The 20,095-nt window shown below is 41.6% G+C and overlaps 1 protein-coding gene across 3 annotated transcripts in view; it reads right to left on the reverse strand.

The window, feature by feature from the left end:
- Nucleotides 1–17,856, reverse strand: part of cpeb4b (cytoplasmic polyadenylation element binding protein 4b) — a 45,166-nt gene extending 27,310 nt beyond the window's left edge. For all 3 annotated transcript variants that reach the window (XM_061751325.1, XM_061751322.1, XM_061751321.1), the window contains exons 1-3: nt 17,420–17,856; nt 15,368–16,598; nt 1,456–1,546 (exon numbers count right to left, since the gene is read on the reverse strand). In XM_061751325.1, coding sequence (XP_061607309.1) covers nt 1,456–1,546; nt 15,368–16,549 — 1,273 coding nt within the window. In that variant the 5' untranslated portion in view covers nt 16,550–16,598; nt 17,420–17,856. The remainder of the gene's footprint in view (nt 1–1,455; nt 1,547–15,367; nt 16,599–17,419) is intronic.
- Between the last annotated feature and the right edge of the window lie 2,239 nt (nt 17,857–20,095).

Consider the following 20,095-nt stretch of genomic DNA (forward strand, 5'->3'; position numbering starts at 1 on the left):
GCTCATGATTATACTGACCTCAGGCATTATGGCAGTTAGATGAGAACATTTTGTACAGATATATTTCATACTTTACAAGGTTTAAGGCGTTGGACCCATCTACGGATCCATCTGTGCAATAAAAAGCAATAAAAGTGGCCACACATTATTACGGCGAGATTTACTCAGCTTTGACAGCGCAACATTAGTGCACAGCTGGAGCTAGCTAAACATAGTGGGTATGAGGCGGAAATAAATAAGAGGTGTAATGTCTTGTGGAGCTCATTTAAGCTTTGTTAAAGTTAAACTACAGCTGCCAAACACACAAGGCTTTTGTTTGGAAAACATTGTCGTTAACATTAAACCGATAACGTAGGTTGCTGAGAACTATGACTGAGATTTGGGCTAAAAGGTTTGCTCAAAAAGAAACACGGATCCCATTCAAGAATGATGACCTAGCAGGAAAATCCTGATTGTGCGGTATTTTTAAGGATTAAGCTTTGTGGCCTATCCAGCATTAATTAAAACCCCAGTGCCCGAAACAAATCCTTTCAACTGCACTAATGCCCTGAGAACCAAGTATCAATACCTGAACTTGTTACAACATGTACTGTATCTCCCCAAAAATCAACACCGGCTATATCCTGGTCATATGCAATTACAGTCAGTTACAACATGAAACAAGGCCAAGGCAATAACCTATTTCTGCTGTGTTGCATAACAACATTCAGTCAATAACTGTCATTGGCTGGTCTCTAGTAATCAATAACTAAAGTCGGTTACAATTTAATCTTTGCCAATTTACTAGGGGCAGCTCTGGGTTTTGACCCTCATTTTCATTTCAAAGAAAGACTGTTTTGCTTTTTCTTTGTCTTTTTTTTTTATGCCACCACAAACTTAACGTATGATGACCATAAAATCAGAAATGGAACTTGTCAAAAAGTGTCTGGCTACTGAGTACAGTATGAGAAATTCATATAATAAATTTCAGTGATGAACCTTTGCAGCCCTTCATGGTGAATTCTTGAAATGATGATCAAATTTTGATGACATGCGCTGTACAAATTAAATGACATAGGGCAAAAAAGCTTTGCAATTTAGCTTCCAATTGGAGCTGTTTTTTGGCAAATTCCCTCCTTGTCGGAGTTTGTAAAAGTACAAGCCCTCCAGTTTGCCCAAAATGGCTGCTTTAAACCAAAATGGCCGTCTTCCTGCACAAGTTTGGGAATGGGTCCTTGACGCTTTTTTGTGTGTCCTGTTATGATAGACATGTACACCCAATTTCCTATCCATTGGTGAAACTGGTGTCCGGGGCTAATCTTTTTGTAACTTTCCAGGAGGCGTTACTGAGCGAGTTACGAAGTGTTACTTAAGTGCAAGGCCATGTCATGAAGATTGTGTTTGTAACATACAGTGAGTGCAATACTATATTGTAGTCAGAGTAGTGTTTGCATGATTGAGGGCTGCTGTGTTTACCTTTCAGGTTGTCCTGCTCAGCCCGCATGATGTCGATCAGGGAGCTCTCCAGAGTGTTCATGTTGAAGCTGTCAAATGACCTGGTGCGTTCCTAAACAAGAGAGGAAGAAATGTCATCAAAGAAGGTCTGATGAGGAATAAAAGTGTTATTAACGTGTACAGTATGACAAGGACCTACAAGACTGGTCTAGTCCTTTTGTGTGTGGTAAAATGTGTTACTCTACGTATGCTGTGGTACTGTAAAGTATTGTTTTAAAATGGCACTAAAAGGAACAGAGACAGTTGTTATAGGCAACAGCTTTGTCAGATAAAAAGTCGCATACCAACCATAGTGAGAATTGTTCTTTGGGTACGCATGCAAACACAAAATATACTCACAAGTCCAAAACATGTAGTGACACACTCCAAGCAAGGGTTTCCCAAATTTACCCAATATTTTTATTGGGCTGCCAATGACAGGTTAAATAAAATACTGTATTCAATTTTATTGATCATCAATCAAACAGGCAAACATTTGCTTTACCAACAGGTGTTTTATTCCATGTTTGGCATGATAAAAACACGTCTTCTGTATTCTTTATCTTGACCTTAGATATAGTCAATGTCAATATATGATATATTGACACTAAAACCCTCACTAACATGCTGACTCGACTCCACCTAAATGTATCCAAGTGGTAAACAAAAATATTGTTCTCTTCCAAAAAATCGTAATCTATGCACCCTACCAGTGCCAAATGTATGCACTGTAACAGGTATGTTTGCTGCTAATTGCCCCATGTTAAAACACCAAGTGATTACACTGTTTCATTCCCTCTACTGTCAGTTCTCCATTTGCTGTTTGAGTAAAAGCATAAAAAAGTTCCTCGGTCATGTGCTCTCAACCCTTTTGCTGGTTGCAAATGTTTTGTTTTGTTTTTGATTTTTTTCCAGCAAGGTGACGAGAAATTGTTCAGCCATGATGATTTGACTGTTTGGTCACGACTAATAAACTAGGGGTGTTCCCTAGCGCATCATATATGGAATGGGGTTGTTTTAGAGTGCAAAGATGGAAAAGGACAACAAACAAGCAACAATAACATTCGACAGAAGTACCAATTCTAAGTCATTTTAAATACAGTCAACTCTCGCTATTCGCAGGGGTTGAAAACCAGGACCCGCTGCGAAAATTTGCAAATAGTAGACACAGCCCCTAAAATGTAAAGAATGGTCTATATTAATAGTTTCAACACTAAATACACCGCAAACTATGATCCCAAAACACTTTCCTATCATTTCAAACTCATCTTACATTATCCTTAGAATTACAGTGCCGTGAAAAGTATTGGCCCCCTTCTCAAAGTCTTATATTTTTGCATCGATTCCCACTTTAATGTTTAAGATCATCAAACAAATGTCAATGTCAGACAAATATAACCCAGGTAAACTTAAAATGCTGTTTTTAAATGGTGATTTCATTTATTAAGGGGAAAAAAAACAATTCAAAGTTATCTGGCCCTGTGTGAAAACGTAATGACCCCCCAAACCTATGAACTGTTTGGGCCATCCTCAGCAGCAACAACTGAAATAAGGAGTGTTCTATTACTGGCAATGAGTCCTTCACATCTCTGTGGAGATATTTTGGACCACTCTTCCCTGCAGAATTGTTTGAAATCAGCAAAAATGGAGGGTTTTCAAGCATGAATGGCTTCCTTACTGAATCGATATTGAAACATCAATATCGAATCGAAGCCCTGAACAGAGAGGCGCTAGTTTATACAAAGACTGTCTGTGTTGCCAAGTTAGGGACTTTTTTTTACTTTTTTGAGTGACTTGTGAGTTAAATTCTTGCTAATAAACAGGCAACACGAGCAGAATCGCTTTCCGTACGACAAGAAAGGAGCGGGTGGAAGGCTATCAAGGTGTCGCTCGCTTTGAACAAAGACAGTGGCCATTTTTTGGAAACGTTTTAGCCACTATGCTATGCTAGCGAGCATTTTTTAGCATGAACGGCGTTTTTAATGTCATGTCACTGCATTTCAATTGGATTCAAGTCTGGACTTTGACTAGGCCACTCCAAAACCTTCTTTGTTTTTTGAAGACATTCAAAAGTTGACTTGCTGATGCGTTTTGGATCATTATCCTGCTGCAGAACCCAAGTGCACTTCAGCTTGAGGTCATGAACTGATAGCTGAACATTTTCCTTCATGATTTTCTGTTAAAGAGCAGAATTCATGGTTCCATCAGTCACAGCAAGTTGTCCAGGTCCTGAAGGAAAAAAGCAGCCCAAGACCATCACACTACCACCACCATGTTTCACTCTTGGTAGGATGTTCTTTTTATGAAATGCTGTGCTACATTTACGCCAGCTGTAACGAGACATATTGTTGTACTTTGCTATTAGCCATTTTATTATGTTTTTTACTCAGTGATACACAGGGACTCTCTTTTTGTTTTTTTAGGACGTATAGTATATTGCAAACGACTATCCGTAGGTGGGAACTTACTGTACATTATGTTAAGCAGCAAGCTATTATCAGCTGTTAACCTCACACGCAACACGCTGATGTTCACTGTCAAGCAAGCCCACTATCAGATACTACCCAATGCTAGCTACTCCTCTGCGAACATGGCACCTTAGAAACAGCAGGGAATTTGGGCATTATAATGAGAGCACAGAAATATGTGGATACGTACAAATAGGTGCATTTTTCAGCTAATAGTTTATTTTCTGCAGAATAATTTTGCAAATGGCGATTTGCGAATCAGCGCAGCTTTACTGCTACAGAAGTTAGTTTACTTTTAATACTTGCAAGAATGTTACTTAAAAAAATGCTTGCACAGTTAATCAAGGTTATACAAAGGCCACAATTTGACTGCGGAACAGCTTTCTATTTTTTTTTAATTAGTTTTTAAAGTTAGTGTTTGACCTTACAGATTTCATTGTAGTCAAAGTAAAGCATCACTGTACAATCACAACAGTATCTTACCAAATGATGACATTTTGGGAAATTGACCAACCTGCAAGTAATCTGCAATGCCACCACATGGTTAGTATGTTCACTTCTTGCCGGTCACACCCTGGCTACACATTGGTGGTGCCACATTCTACATGCCACAATGCGAGAGCAGAGCAAGGCCACCTCAGGAAGAAAAGCTCACAGTTCAATGATAGACCACCGAGTCAATGTGAGGTCACATGTTGGAGGGGTCACAAAAACATATCTCAGCACATGATCAAGGGTCGTGTCGGCAGGCAGGGCACTTTTCTTTTTTTGTGTGTGTGTACTTTCTGATTTGACATTCTCCAAATTCATTTACCACTTTTTATCTAATCAACAAGAGAGTGGTTGGATGTCTTGACATACCACCTGGTTAAAAAAGGAGGCCATTTAACAGCACCATCCAAAATGTCACATTTGAAAACATTTTCAGTGCTCAATCAGACTATGTGTAATATTTAATCATTTGTGAATCTCTACTGTACCTTTATTGGACCTCAGAGTCAGTAAAGCGCACAGTGAAAGAAAGGAAAAGCAGAAAAGAAAAGTACATACTCGGGCTGTGTACGACATTATAGATCAAACGGGGCATAATTTGTAATGAGTAAGACTGCAAATACAATGGTTGACCCAATATGATTCATTTCTGAACAATAAGTGAATGGTGAACTGGAAATTGTTCCAGCCTGTGATGTGGTTCACTCCCCTGAATTCACAGCAGGCAGTCTGGTTTCAGTTCCCACATAGTGACATTGTGAATGTGAATGGTTGTCTGTCTATATTTGCCCTGTGATTGACTAGCGACCAATCTAGAGTGTAGTCCACCTTACACTTGAAATCAGATGGTATGGGCTCCAGCTTCCCCGCAACCCTGTTAAGGTAAGCGCAGCAGACTCTTTCCTATGTTAATTTGTTCAATATTTGGTTCATCTGGTGCATTAATTTCTCATGTCACCTGCCTGCATGTGAGAAGGGGTTAAAAAGGATACCTGGGTGAAATATCAATGGGAAGGATTATCCCAGGATCGAGAATGTTTTGACCTCTACATCACCATTTAAATTGCCGGAAAGTTGTTTGTTTCACCCCGTTATTGTGTTCCTAATCACATACTCGACAACAGGGAGGGAGAGGAAGGCCAAAGCAGAGAGTGCAGAGGCAGATGAAAGAAGGGGATGATGGAGAGATGGAAGGGGTACAACGCAAAAGGAAAGGTCTTTTCTCTCTGCCTTACCAGGAGGGCAGGAAGGGGAAGCGGCCTGAGCTTTTGACGCTTGTGAATATGGTTGCGGTAAGCCAAAGTATTTCAAAGCAGTGCTGCGACATTAAATACCCCAACTGTCAGAAGCTACCTATTAGCAATTGTTGGCTAAATGGTGGAATTGTTGTGCATGTGTGCACATGGGGTGTAATAAGAGTAAGAGAAACAGAAACCTTCCATTGCTTGGGGATTACTGAAGGATTACGCTGAACTGACTTCATTGTATGCAACCGACTGAACTAAATACAGTGCTACATCTCCAAGTACTTTTGTCCAGCGTTAGTGTGTGTTTTAGTGTCATGATAGTAGATGATCACCAGTAGTCACATGGCTGACTGAGCTGAAGTCTTGACTCTGTTAAACCATGTTTAGCCCTGTTACTGCTTTTATTCTGGTGAGTTTCTACTTCTTGTTTTAACGTGATAGGACTCTCAGTCGGAATTGGTATTAACCAATTGGACTTGTTTTGGATCATTTGCAACTGATGTCATACATTTGTGTCAATCCGTTCGAACCGTTTGACAAGGGGCAATTAGTGAAGCGATTAGACTGCTGCGTTAGCTATCATATGCTCCGTTATATTAATATTAGACTGGTCACCTTCTATTCATATTTGAATGAAAATTAAGATTTTATGATGAGCTCTGGAAAAATTACGAGTGGTTAGCTTGCCCGTTTTCTCCGGGTAATCCGGTTTCGTCCCACATTCCAAAAACATGCATGTTAGGTTCACTGAAGTATAACTTGTCCATTGGTGAGTGAGAAGGTTGTTTGTTTGAGATGGGCTCCAGCTTCGATGGATAGATGTGAAATCTCATTTGTAAATCAATTAAATGTTGACCAGTGTCATGGAATGAATGGACTGTGGTCGACCTTCAGTGTACCACAAGACACTTCCACATAGTCACTGCATTGTTTGGTCTTGCTTTGTTCAGACATATATGTAGAAGTGATAAGCTGCGGACTAATTAAGGCCTATGCAGCCATCGGCATGCGCGCGTGCGCACACATGCACAGTTTCGGAGTATCCGTCAAGGGCGTGCGAAGGGCGCAACAAAGCCGAATGATCGCAGCAGTGTGTGTGCTGTGTGCAGCCCAGCTCTGGCCCCTCATTAGTTTTAAAACATTTCTCTCATTTAGCACCAACGTGACAAAGAGCAGGGGTAATGACTGAAACCTCGGGCTTCTGCAGCTTAATGGCTTGGTCAGAATTAGTGCATGTGGAGACGTGCATGAGAATTTGCATGCACGTGTCATGGTTAAAGGATGAAAAGGTATCTAATGATTTTTATTTTTTTTTTTATCCCCCGCCCACACGCACCCCTCCTTTAAACTATTCAACATGATCCACTTTCAATCAAGAACTTTGGTAGTGAGATGGTGGTCTAACTGGTTAAGTGTGAATAAAAACTACATCATGTGCTTGACAAAATATAACTCCTAATTCATTCAAGAGATAACAGGAGATGCACTACATGCCTAAATAGACAATTTGGACGCATTTTATGGAAAAATATGTCTAGAAAACCTGGAAGGTCAAACCACCATTATGCTCCTGGCATGAAGTTAACTGCTGATGTTTGCCAGTAGGGCCAGCTGAAAACTGGTTATAAACAAATGAGCTGCATGACGCATTTTCAGAAAAAGAATGCCTCGGCTAAATTTTTATATTTTTCCATGAAAAGAAACATTTTGAAAGCAGACTAAAGCAAAGGTTTTTTGTGCATTCTGCCGAGAGGGAGAAAAATATATATATTTTTAGAGAATATATACACTGATTTCAATAGCATCGAGACAATGGCTAAGCTTCTCTTTATGTAGCTGCAGTCTCCAGCCTGATAGAGCAGTGGATCCAGCCCGTCATGCAAATTTAAAAACAAAACATCATAGTAACTGTTATAAAAAGCCCAGAAATATTTACCTTATAAATGCTCTTCATACACTGTGTAAAACTACAACTGGAAAGAAGATTTTGCTTATTTAAAAAAAAAAAAAAAAAAAAAAAGGGCTTAAATCAAAAAGGAAAACGTGTCATGTCAAGAGTGGTGTGCACATTGTACATTTGTGAATCTCCATGTAATCGGTTATTTAAAAAAAATTATAAAATCTATCATTTTAAATATGTTGTTGGAATTTTCATAAATATTTTATTTTCAACATGAATCACTTGCCACATGTAGCTACTCAGATAAACAATTTTGTCCTCTTTTTTTTGGGGGGGGGGGTAAACTTGCTTAATCATGTTTTTGCATAAATCTAGTATGGCCCTTAGAGGACTATAAAAACTGAAATGGCCCCTGATTGGCATTAAAGTTCCCTGACCCCTGACCTAACAAAACTGCATAGTATGTCTAATTTGGTCTTTTCTAATTGCTCAACAACCTTTTATTGATTGAACATCCTTTCCAACAATTGGGAGTTCAGCAGAGGATGAATGAGGGTTGGTGATGCACAATAGCCGATGTCAACTCTTTACAAACAGAGCGCTTTGTAACCAACAGTTGTCCAGGTGGTTCTCCTAAGACAACATCCTGTCTTGGCTTACAGCGGGTACACAACACCTGACACAAGAGCACATCTCTGACCTTGAGAATTAAAGACAAGAAAGAAATTTACTTCAACTTCAATTTTACAAAAATAAATCACATTTTGGGAGAGAGAAGCTCGGCACCGGCTGCAAGGTGCATTAGCTGTTAGCAGGAGTGCTGCTGGCTGGCCATCAGCCCAGCCCGAATCCTAAAGCTGCTCTAATACATCAGCATCCCCGCTTACTGGAGCCTGCGCTACATTGCTGGAACATGGTGTGCTCTGCGTGGCTCTTCCTGTTACTTTGGGATGAACAGCCACGAAGCAGCATATGGACTCCTCAAACAAAAATAATCCAAAAACAAACCCATCTGAATTCTCTGTACAAAATGGTGGCTCTGCTGCGTCGGTGCTAAATAGGAAACTTCACAAGGGAATAGGAAAGCAGTGTGACGAGACTCTCATGTCGTCTAATTATTAAAGACTTACCGTGGGTATAAAAAGTCTACACACCCCTGTTCAAATGCCACATTTGCTACATATAAAAAAGAGAGAAATCATTTCAAAGGACTTTCCACTATCAATGTGTCATATAGCCTGTAGAACGCAATTGAAAAAAAAAAGTAATCCTTTTGAGAGGGGAAGTAAAAAAATAAAAAAACAACTTAATGTGGTTACACCCTCTTATAAATGGGGACATGACTGTGTTCAGAATTATCCAATCACATTCAAACTCATGTTAAATGGGAGCCAGCACACACCTGTCACTATTTAAAGGGCCTCTGGTGAACCCTGAATAAGGTTCAGATGTTCTAGTAGGTTTTCCTGACATTTTTGTAGTTACATCTTAGAAGCCATGTCCTGCATAGCGCTTCCACAGAAGAGTGAGCTCATTGTTCAAAGGTACCAGTCAAAAGAAGGGTAGAAAATAATTTCCAAGACATTAAATATACAATGGAATAAAGTGAAGACAGTCATCATTAGGTGAAAAAAATATGAGCTAGAAGTGAAATTACCAAGAACTGGAAGCCTCTCCAAAATTGATGAAAAGACTGAAAATAAAAAAGGGATGCTGCTAGGATGCTGGCAGCAACATTGAAGGAGGTGCAGGAATTTCTGGTAAGTACTGGCTCTTTAGTACAACAATCTGCCAGTCTTCTTCATATGTCTGGGTTAAGAGGTGGGGTGTCAAGATGAAAGGTTTATGTAAAAGTAACACACAAGCCTGGTTACTTTTAGGAAAAACACAATTGAAATCTGAATGCATGTGGGAAAATGTGTTATGGTTCAACAAAACCAAGGTTGAACTTTATGGCACAACTCCAAAAAGGTATGTTTGACGCAAACACAACACTGCTCACCATTAAAAGAACAACATGCCTACAGTTAAGCATGGTGGTGGTGGCCTGATGGTTTGGGGCTGTTCTTCGTCAGCTGAAACAGGGACCTTAGTCAAGGTGGAGTGAATTATGAACAGTTCCAAATAAGTCAGTGGTATCACAAAACATTCAGGCTTCTGCAAGACAGCTGAAGATGAAAAGGATCTTTCAGCATGACAACAACTCGAAGCACACATCCAAATTAACTAAACATGGAAAACTGTTAAGGTTTTGGAATGCCCCAGCCAGAGGCCAGACCTGAATTCCACCAGACATCTGAGGAGTGACCTGAATAGGACTGTGTATAAGCGAGGCCCTTGCACTCTGAAAGATTTGAGGACTTTTTGCAAAGAAGAGTGGGCCAAATCTTGCTGCACTGGTAGACTCCTACCAAAAAAGATTCAGTCCTGGAATAAATGACAATTGTGCTGTAATAAATAGACTACACTGATTTTATCGGGCTGATCGGTATCGGCCGATATTTAGCATTTTATGCTGATCGGCTGATCGACTTTAATGTCATAATTCGACAATCCAATCAATGACGTCATTGATCAGCTCCGCAAAAGACATTTACTCCGCGTCTAAAATCTAGTTTATTTTTAGCCTTGTCGCGTGTCTTTTGTCATAGTATTGGAAATATCTGACGGCCAAAAGTTTTTTTTTTTTTTTTTATTTATTAAAAAAAACATGTCGGCATTGTGGAACAGACAACACGTCTGACACAGACAACACGTAATGCCCGGATCAGACTACAAGAAAAATTTGCTGTTTCACGATTGCACTATGTCAGACTACTGCAATAAAATCTTGTATTCCAATACCACCCCATCCCGTTTTTTACAATCATACATAATTACTGTATATTCTTCCTGCCCTTAATAGAAGACCATTCATTTGTTCTGTCTGTCACTATGCCTCACTGGCATAAATAGAGGAACAAACTTACATTATTTAGTGTAAATATAATTTTTGGAGCAATTAAGTATGCAAGTATATACATTAAATGAACAGGTCATTTAAATAGACACATTCCTCCATCTTGTGATCGGATCGGTTATCTTTTTTTTTATTTTTTTTTATTTTTATAAATCGCTGATCGGCCACAAAAATCCGGATCGTGTAAAGCCTAGTAATAAAATATTAGTGTGAATATTTGCAAACAGGTTACTCTTCCCCCCCCCCCCCCCTTTAAAAGATTCAGTTGTACAGATTATACATCACATTTACGGCAGAAAAAGTTTTGAAATAAAAAATTTTTGGTCTCATTTCTTTACATCACAAAAACCTGGCATTTGAACAGGGGAGTGTAGACAATGTCCACCGTACACGGACAAAAGTTAGAGCGGTTAGCAAACCTGCGGCTGCCTTGTGCAACATATGTCATCAGTCATGTGAATGCTGCATCATCTCTGCAATGCAACATTTAAAAGAAACAAAACTGGCTTGCTAAGTGCTGAAACCTCGGCAATTCAACAGAGTGGAACATCAAAAGTCACTTGCCTCAAAAGTGGTACAATTTGATTTCAAACACTTGTGTGGAAGAAGTTCACAGTATGAGACTTAAAACTCAGTGAGCATCTAAAGGAGTTACAAAACCGTTTATTGGGGGGGAATTTTTTGCGATGCCACACAAAAAGGGTACCAGTAATGACAAAGAGGAAGGTATGAAAACAACCATACAACTGGAAATGGTACTTACGACAGGAACATGGGGAAGTGTCTGGCTGCTCAGTACAATTAATGAAACACTTAATTAAACAAACAAATACCAACTTAAATGGCATGTAGCTGAAAAGCATAATGGCTAAGCATGGAAATGAAAATCTTTACCATTAATGGCATTTCCATTCATTTCTATGGAGGAAGATGATTTGAAATAAGAAAATTTTGAGTTACAATCGTGGTAACTGAAAAAAATAAAACTCGGAAGTCAGGGCACCACTGCAATTAATTCACATCAGATTATTTCCTATGGGGGAAAAAAATCCTCCATCGATGGTCAGTGATCTGAATAATTTAAGAGTCAACCAGTATCACGGAACGGATTGCCTTCGACTTGGAGGTTCCACTGGATAACAAGGAAAATGTATGCAATTTTCAACAACAGTGGCACTTAATACCATGTAAATTGAACTAATAGAGGCAACCTGACACTTGTGTGGTAATCCACTGCAATGGCTTCAACATTGACAGCTGCCACACTGCAAACAATCATAATGTAGCACACCAAAACAACGTAATTTCTAATTCAAATATTGGGGGTCGGGTGGGGGGTGCGCGTATTACCCGCCATATTTAAGTCAAGAATAATGCACATTCATGCTTTAGTCCGCCTGGAAAAAATGGTTTCTCCTTCAGACACAACCTCTGCATTGTGTGTTCTTCGTAAGTGGGTTATACTTGTATAATTTCTGGTACTTTTGTAAACGCACACAGTCGGAGGAAGGTCATTGTAGGGCCAGCGTCCCTCCATGTGTACTTGCTGTATGACGAGGCCAGAAGGACAATGCTACTTTGCTTGATCCGATTCAACAACAGAAAGACAGACATACGGCTCCGAGCCCCTACACGAGTTGTAGATTAAACCTAACCAGGAAGACTGACTAGAGATTGTTCGTGGCATCAAGATGGATGCGGTAGCGTCCCCAAAACCTGCCCCTTGTCGTACTTCTTAGTTACACAGTTTTGAGTGTAAAAATACAATAAATAAGATGGGCCAAGGGCATGTCGAGACATGTCAGAACAATCTCCTGACTGTTTGGCCCAAGGTACACAGTGAGTCATTACTCATCACTGAAGGAGAAGTATGTAACAAATACAGTGGAATCTCAAAGGTCGAATACAATCTGTTTCCAAGCTACGATTTATCCTCATTTAAAAAAAATATCCATGGGACACAATCGAATAAAATAATTCAATTATTCAATCAGTCAAATTTATCACACCAGCACACTTAACATTTTAAGATTCTGAATTGCCAAAAACATTCAACCATTGTACAATACACATAAAACTACTCATCCGTTGTTGACTGACACGTAATGTCACGTAACGTTTGAGGAGTGCAGTTCATTCTATGCATTGCATTTAGAAACCATTGTGAGGCAAGTTTATTTACATTAGCAGTACCGCTGAAGTTGCGATACGCATATATAAAAGGGAGTCTCCAGTTTACGACAGTAACAATATATTAGGTTTCGAGGTTACAAACGGCGTGCAAAGAACTACTTTTTTGTCACACGCTGTGACAAGTGACACTCAGTTATCACACTGTACATAGAGTTTGTCATTTAATTGTTTTATGTTCATGGCCTACAACTGTTTTTCACACAAATATTTCCTGTAATTTTAACTAAAGTAATACAGACCCCCTGTACATGTATTTTCCTTTATTACAAAATACGGATGTAGACTTTTGTCGTTTTAGCTATATTGCTTTGAGCAGCCAGAACAACATGTGACCCATATCATCGCATTTCTGCTCTTTGCCATCACTGGTGCCCTTCCATGGTGGCATCGCAAATAAAAACATACCTGGGATTAGTCCTTTTCATGCTCACCGCTATAAAGTCTCTTATTAAAAGCATTTACATTGTAAATTTCCACTGTATATACAGTGAACACTCGCTATTTGCCGGGGTTAGGGACCAATGCCTGAAGTGAATAGCAAGAATTTGCGAATAAACCCTAAATATATCCAAAACGATGATCCAAAAACACTAATATTATTTCAAACTCACCTTACAACATTACCCTTCAAAATACATGGTTTTGGAAAGAAAAAAAAAAAAACATGCACCGACACCATTTTGCAAAATGTAAACATACCAATTAATACTTCCCCATTAGCCATTTTATTATTGTTTACTGAGTGATACATAGATATTCTCATTTTTTTTATACATGTTGAAAACAAATATTTAGTTGGGAACTTACTGTACCTTACGTTCAGCAGCTAGCCATTAGTAGATTTCACTACTGCCAATAGTTATCCTGACCTTTCTCTGCACCATCTTGAGATTTACCACCTTGCCTGTTGGACCTCTACAGGAATCATTCATCACGTTGCTGTTCACTGTAAAGCCGGTCGACACTAGGTACTACACAGCTAACATGGCGCCTGAGAAGGGGGAGGCCGCTTGGGCAGCATATTAGGGCGTTACAGATAGAGCATAAAAATATTGTATTATGTACGAATAGATGTGTTTTTTAGCAAGCAGTTCTTAGTCTTACTACAGAAAAATTTGCTACGAGTTAATTCACAAATCGCTGGAGATTTACTGTATACATGTATAATTACATTTGAATACAATTTGACTTTCACCAGATGGTGGTCTTTAAGACCAATTAGTGTAGGCTGCTGGCAGCAAAGACAACAAAGGAAGACACTGCACACATTTTAAGAACATCTAATGAGGATATTGATTTGAATACATCCAAATACGTGACTGACATGTTTATTTGCATGCATGGAGGAAAAAAAAAAAAGGGCTGCGTACAGTACTTAGAGAGGTCATGAGGTCAAGCTAAGCCTATGGCAAACGTCATCACGCAGCCCCCCACCTCCTTGTGATGACCTATGCAATCAATCTCGAGCCGGATCAATACAATGAATTTATCTTGATGCACCCTTTACCCCTTTCCTATCAATCCTGTCAGGCCTTTTTCTTCATGTGGTAACACAATTATTTTTTCCCTCTGATGTCAACTATTACAAATCACATTGAATGCGTCATGAGCCCATTTTGTCAGTAGCTTAATAGCACACACATCCTGGTTTATTAATAAAGACGCAATCGAAGAAAATCATTAGGCTCCATTTCAGGGAATAAGATATTGATACCTTTTGATGTGGCACAAAGCAGAGTTCTCCCACCCACACTGATGCCTTGTCTTTGATGCAAATCATCAACTGCTATGTTTTTCTATTCAAATCTCTCTCCATCTTATTTTACAACCTTCTCTCCATCCTTGATACCAGCCCCATACCCCACCCAAACCCCCTCGGCTCGCATATGTGGCATGCGGCAACGTTGATTTATAAACTCACGCGTCAAGAGGACTGCCTTGTTAATCCGTGCCCACCACCCGCCCCCCTGTCTAAAAATAGTGGCTATATTACCTTTACACTAATGAATTAACGGGAAAGGGCGGGATACTGTTTTATCATATTTCGCACAAACATTGGCGATAAATGTGAATTAAAAGACATCAGCATATTCATGTATTGGTAGTGTAGCAGTTCACATAGCTGACCCTAAAACAGCTAGGATTAGCCTCCGGCCAAGGAAAGCGGTTGTATAGAACATACAATATGTACAGGAGGTTCTCGGTTTATGGAGTTACATTTTTACAAAACCCAAATTTGTATACAAATCGGAACCAACTACTAACCTACATTAGTCATAAATACAGTAAATATTTGTATGAAAACCCATTAACCATGAGCATAAAACAATCAAGTACGGCAGTAACTGAGTGTGCCTCCTTGTGCCATGTGACAATGTATTCTTACGTCACTGCACAAACTAGTTCACTGCGTGCCATTCAAAATGTCACAATTACAGCAACTATTTGGGTGGAAAACCTGAGATCCGTGAATCCAATGAAAAATAGTAACTACGGCGTGACTGAGCGTGCCTTCTTGTCCAGTCAATTGACGTAATTTCAAACTAGTTCATTGCGTGATGTTCGAAAACTCTAAATGTCGTATGTCAGGACCCTCGTAAACCCAGGACGCCTCTGTAATAATAGTATCACATACCTGGAAAGGGAAGATGTTATCACTGCGGCCGACGCAGTCATCCATCCAGGACTTGGGGTTGAAGCCGGCAGGACTGTTGCGAGGGTACTTCTGGGATGCCACGTGGTTATTCAGGAAGGTCTTCTTCAGTGGCGAGATGGAGTTGATGGGCGTCATGCCACCATTGAGACCTCGGCGATAGTCTCGGCCCTGAGATCCTCCCCAGCCACCGCCGCCGCTTCCGTAGCCGCCTCCTGGACTCCAGGAGGTTGAGGAGCCTGGGGAGGGAGAGGGGCTCTGGTAGTTGGCTGGGCCCCAGGGGGACGGGGGCTTGCTCAGGCTGTTGGACAAATGCGGCAACTGGTTGAAGGGCGGATTCCTGTGCGGAAAGGGCGGAGGAGGGTGCGGGGAGGCGGGTGAGCGCCGGTGCTGCTGGTGCTGGTTGTGGGGGTGCTGGAAGTGGGGGTGCGGCGGGGGAGCCGGGTGGTGCTGCGAAAGGGCTGCGGCCGGTCCTATCTGAGGGGAGAAGTTGCCGCCGAAGCCCGGGCTGACGTGATGGGAGAAGTTCTGGAACAGCAGCGTGCCGTTGTTGGCAGAGGCCGGGTTAAAGAAGCTGACATCCTCATTGATGATGGTCGACGGCGCCGGCGGGATGGCCGCCGACCAGTTGTTGAAGCCGGTGAGAGATGAAGAGGTGGCGCTGGACTGGACCGGGCCTCCCAAAGCGGATGTCTCCTGGTAATCGAAGCCTGTCAGAACCGGGGACTCGAGGCGGATCTGCTTCTCTTTCCCGGTACTGCCTTCAGGCGAGCCGTTGTCCGTCTTGCCATCCTCCGACCGGGCTTTTTCCAGTTCTGAAATGATCCCGCCCCCGCCGCCAACACCCTCCTGGTGACTCCCAGGGGACAGCTGCTTTTCTTGCGTTTCTTGCATTTCTTGTTGCTGCTGCGCTTTGGGCTTCTCGGACGCGCCCAGGATTTCGTCTTGCACACTGCTGTGGGTGGCCGAGGCAGGGAAGAGCCAGGGAGAGCCCGCCGTGGTGCCATTCCCTGCGGCGGTGGTACTGTTTATGAACGCAGCGGGGCTCTGCGACACATTTTGGTGGTGGTGCGGGGGTTGCAGATGCGGGTGGATTCGGACCGGGAACGCAGACTTGTTGCCAGTGTTGTTTTGAACTAGGACTCCGAACCCGTAATCCCCCATTTGTTTGCTCCCCCCACACACACAAATAGTATCCCGTGATCGATTTTTCCTGTTGAAAGAACACACAGACAGGATGGTGTGTCACGGTTAGCAACCACTACACACCAGCAGATTTATAAACGGACATTTAAAGAGCATAAGTGATCTATTTTTTTTTTCTATTGGATCTGCTTTATCCATTCACAGAATTTATAAACATGTTAATCAACACCCTCCCCAATGACGAACAATCTTGCGTTAGTTAGAGCAGTGGGCAAAGCACACGGTTAACGTTCGACATGTCCACCGGGCTAATTATAACCGCGTGACGTTACCCAACTTGTCCACGGACAGCTGAGTCGCCGGCATCCCCCCCCCGCCACACACACATATACATACACACACACACACTTAAATGTGTGTAAGCCATACGAGCTTTCAGGTGACGAGGCCCGGGGGACACAATCGTTTTGACTTGACGCAAAAAAAAGCGACTGACACGCCATGGATTTGTGCACGGCGTGGAGCCCAAAAAAGAAGAAGAGACGTTTTAAACACTAATCGACGTGTGGGGAAATGTTCCAGAAAAAAAAACACACACACACACACACACACACAAACGCACGACCTTGTTTGACAGCTGTCAAGAGTCTGTGCTGTTTCATCGGCGAAGTGCAATACACGATCGTTTCACGAAATACGCACCATAAAGATGTGTATTGAGCTTTTTGACGACCACCAAAAAGAAAAGACCGAGGCTAAAAGTAACCGGTAAAAACTAGTTAGCCAAGTAGCTAAGATGGGTTACTAGCCCTAGCGAGCTAGCCTGTAACTGTTAGCACGAGCCGCTAGCTGGCGAGTATAAAACGTCTCCCTTTTTTTTTTTTTCACCTTTTTGATCACCACCTCCGACCTCGGCAACGTCTTCCGTCTTGCGTCGGCTTGACAGCAGGCTGGTGTCCTTGAAAGGATGTCTTAAGGCCGGCGGAGGCGATTTAATAGCTGAGTCGTACAGTGGTCGGTCAGCTTTTTTTTTTTTTTTTTCCTCCTCCTCCTCCCTTCTCTTGACGTGTCCTGCCTGCTCAATGACACCGCTTTGCCTCGAATGTGGACCGTGTCATCCGAACGAAGTGGCTTCGCTAAAGGCTTGGCAACGCGTCAAAAGCGCTCGGGTGCGGGATGCGTCGCAAGCCTTATTCGGTCGGTTTCATTTTAAGCTTGGCTTCAGTATTTTTATCCAGCCTGAGTCCTTGTGTGAGTGAGTGAGTGAGCTTTGGCTTGCCCCCCTTCTCCTGAAGCCGACCGTGGCCGAATGACAGTGAGGGATCAGCCGAGCGCACACTTCCGCTTCTAGCTCCGCCCCTTGCTTCAAGATCACGCCCTCCGGAGCCACACCTCGGCGTTTGATTGGCCGGAAAACCGGCAGCCGTGCTCTGTCCACGCCCACCAAGCCATTAGCTTCACACAGGAACAATACAGCCAAGATGCTCGACAGGAGGCCGCAAATGATCAGATGGAAGTCTTCTTTTCCCAACGTGACCTGTCTTCTACTAAAAGATATTATATATTTGACAACTGACCAGGGGTCTGCTCTTTCATTCTTCTGCTGTGGCTCTCTGTGACTTTGGAAAATAATGAGTATTTAATTTAAATGTGTTTCTATTTTCGTTAGTTTGTTTTTCAAATGTAGTTCTAAGTTTGAAGATTATGGTGCTCATGTAACATGCAATAAAACTATAACAATAACAATAACTACAACAATAAAAAGAAAAATATATAAAATAATAATAAAAGTAAAATAAAAATAAAATTTTGTGGGGGGGATAAGGTCGCTCAAAATATGCGTCACAACCACCGATGCAGTTGCGCCAAGATTTATTGACCTACTTGACCCCCGGTATACATAAAGGAACGATGCCTAAACATCAAATATTGTCATCGTTGATGGCTCTGTGGTGACATCTTGTGTTAAACAAAACACAATGTAGATGTTTTAAGTTCCTACGGGTGCTTTGGCGCAGTCTCCTGCTGTGGGGTACCACCATTTATATGTGCAAGAAGGAAGTGCTGTCACCTGGTTTGCCGAATGCAGAAGTTGCTGCCCCATATACCCTATATTACCTATCCAAATATGTTGCTCGCTTGCTTGTGTTCACTAAAGGCTTTTAAAACTGTGACTATCGAGGCTAACTGTTAGCATGTCAACATCATTTTATATGAGATGTTGGCATTAAGCTAGCTGGCCGTTCTTAAGGCGACATTTTTGTTGTTTTGAATACACAATTTGTTTGATGTTTAGTATGACAGTAAACTTCAACTGGGAGTGGCGTTAAACAGTTTGAAGCCTCGTTGTTGAAGAATCGTTCACTTTTTGCCAAAGTGCTGCGGATGACAGGTCATATTTTGAAAAACATTTCAATCGAGTCACTCACTACTTTTCTAGTATGTGAAGCGCTATCCCCATGAATATTTCTTTTCATTGTCTTGATGGGTGCTTGATCTCCCCCCCCTAGATTCTGGGCTCCAGTACCGCAAGTAGAAGCCAGCAGTCTAGTTGCAAGGCACAGGCTCCGCCCCAGGTCGTCATGGTAACAAAAAGCCATACTCCCCATTGGCCCAGCAGTTTTTGGGGCGGGTTATACAGTCGCTCACTTGCAAGAGACACGGCTGGACCCTAAAAACCTGTAAAGTGTACTATAATTGGGGCCCGGGGTATCAACTAAAATAAAATTTGGGGCAATTGAAATACTCCAAATCCTTGGGGTATTTCAATGAAATCATGTCATAAACATGTTATTAACACACTGTTTTAAACTGTGGGGGAAAGAAAATGCATAATGTTTCCTTTCATATCTAAAATTTTGCTGGATATTTATTCTCTAACACAAGAGGTGGGTTAACTAAGATGTAGTCTTTCTGTAAGCCCCCAACCCTTCCCCACACGTCCACCCACACCATCTCCAACATCCTTTTATCTACCCCCTTGTCCCCAACCCCGTGTGTCCTTCCCCATTGTGTGGTCATTATCACCTGGAGGTCATCGCGAAGCTTTGACTCGTGTCAGTCTCGCCGACCCTATGCCGAAAATGGCTATCTAATAAATCACATCACCTCTGGTCCAGCTGGGAGAGGGTGATAAATTAGGGCGATGCGTCGAGTACTGCATTGATAAATGTGTACAGAAAGGATGAGCGTGTATTGGCAGGGTCAGTCAGTGACCAGATTAAAGTAATCAGATTAAAAAACATTACAGATGTCTGATTGTGAGACCATTCAACTCTTCAAATGCCAGCACATGGAATATTACTAGACATTTAAGTGGCTCATTTTTAACACAAAAAAAATGAATGAGCACAAGGATTAAGGAATAGGGAGTATTCGGGCCACAATGAAGGGAACAAAATAGTCAAATCACGAGGAAAAATGTCATAAATTTATGAGAAAAAAAGAGGGAACTTGACCTGAATGAAGCTGAAATACTAACATTTTATGTGCATGACAAAGCTGTTCTTTTTCCATGTTCATTTGCTTATCCTCATGTTCTTTTTCCATGTTCATTTTCTTATC

This window comes from Phyllopteryx taeniolatus, chromosome 17 (genome assembly GCF_024500385.1).
Source record: "Phyllopteryx taeniolatus isolate TA_2022b chromosome 17, UOR_Ptae_1.2, whole genome shotgun sequence".
Taxonomy (NCBI): Eukaryota; Metazoa; Chordata; class Actinopteri; order Syngnathiformes; family Syngnathidae; genus Phyllopteryx; species Phyllopteryx taeniolatus.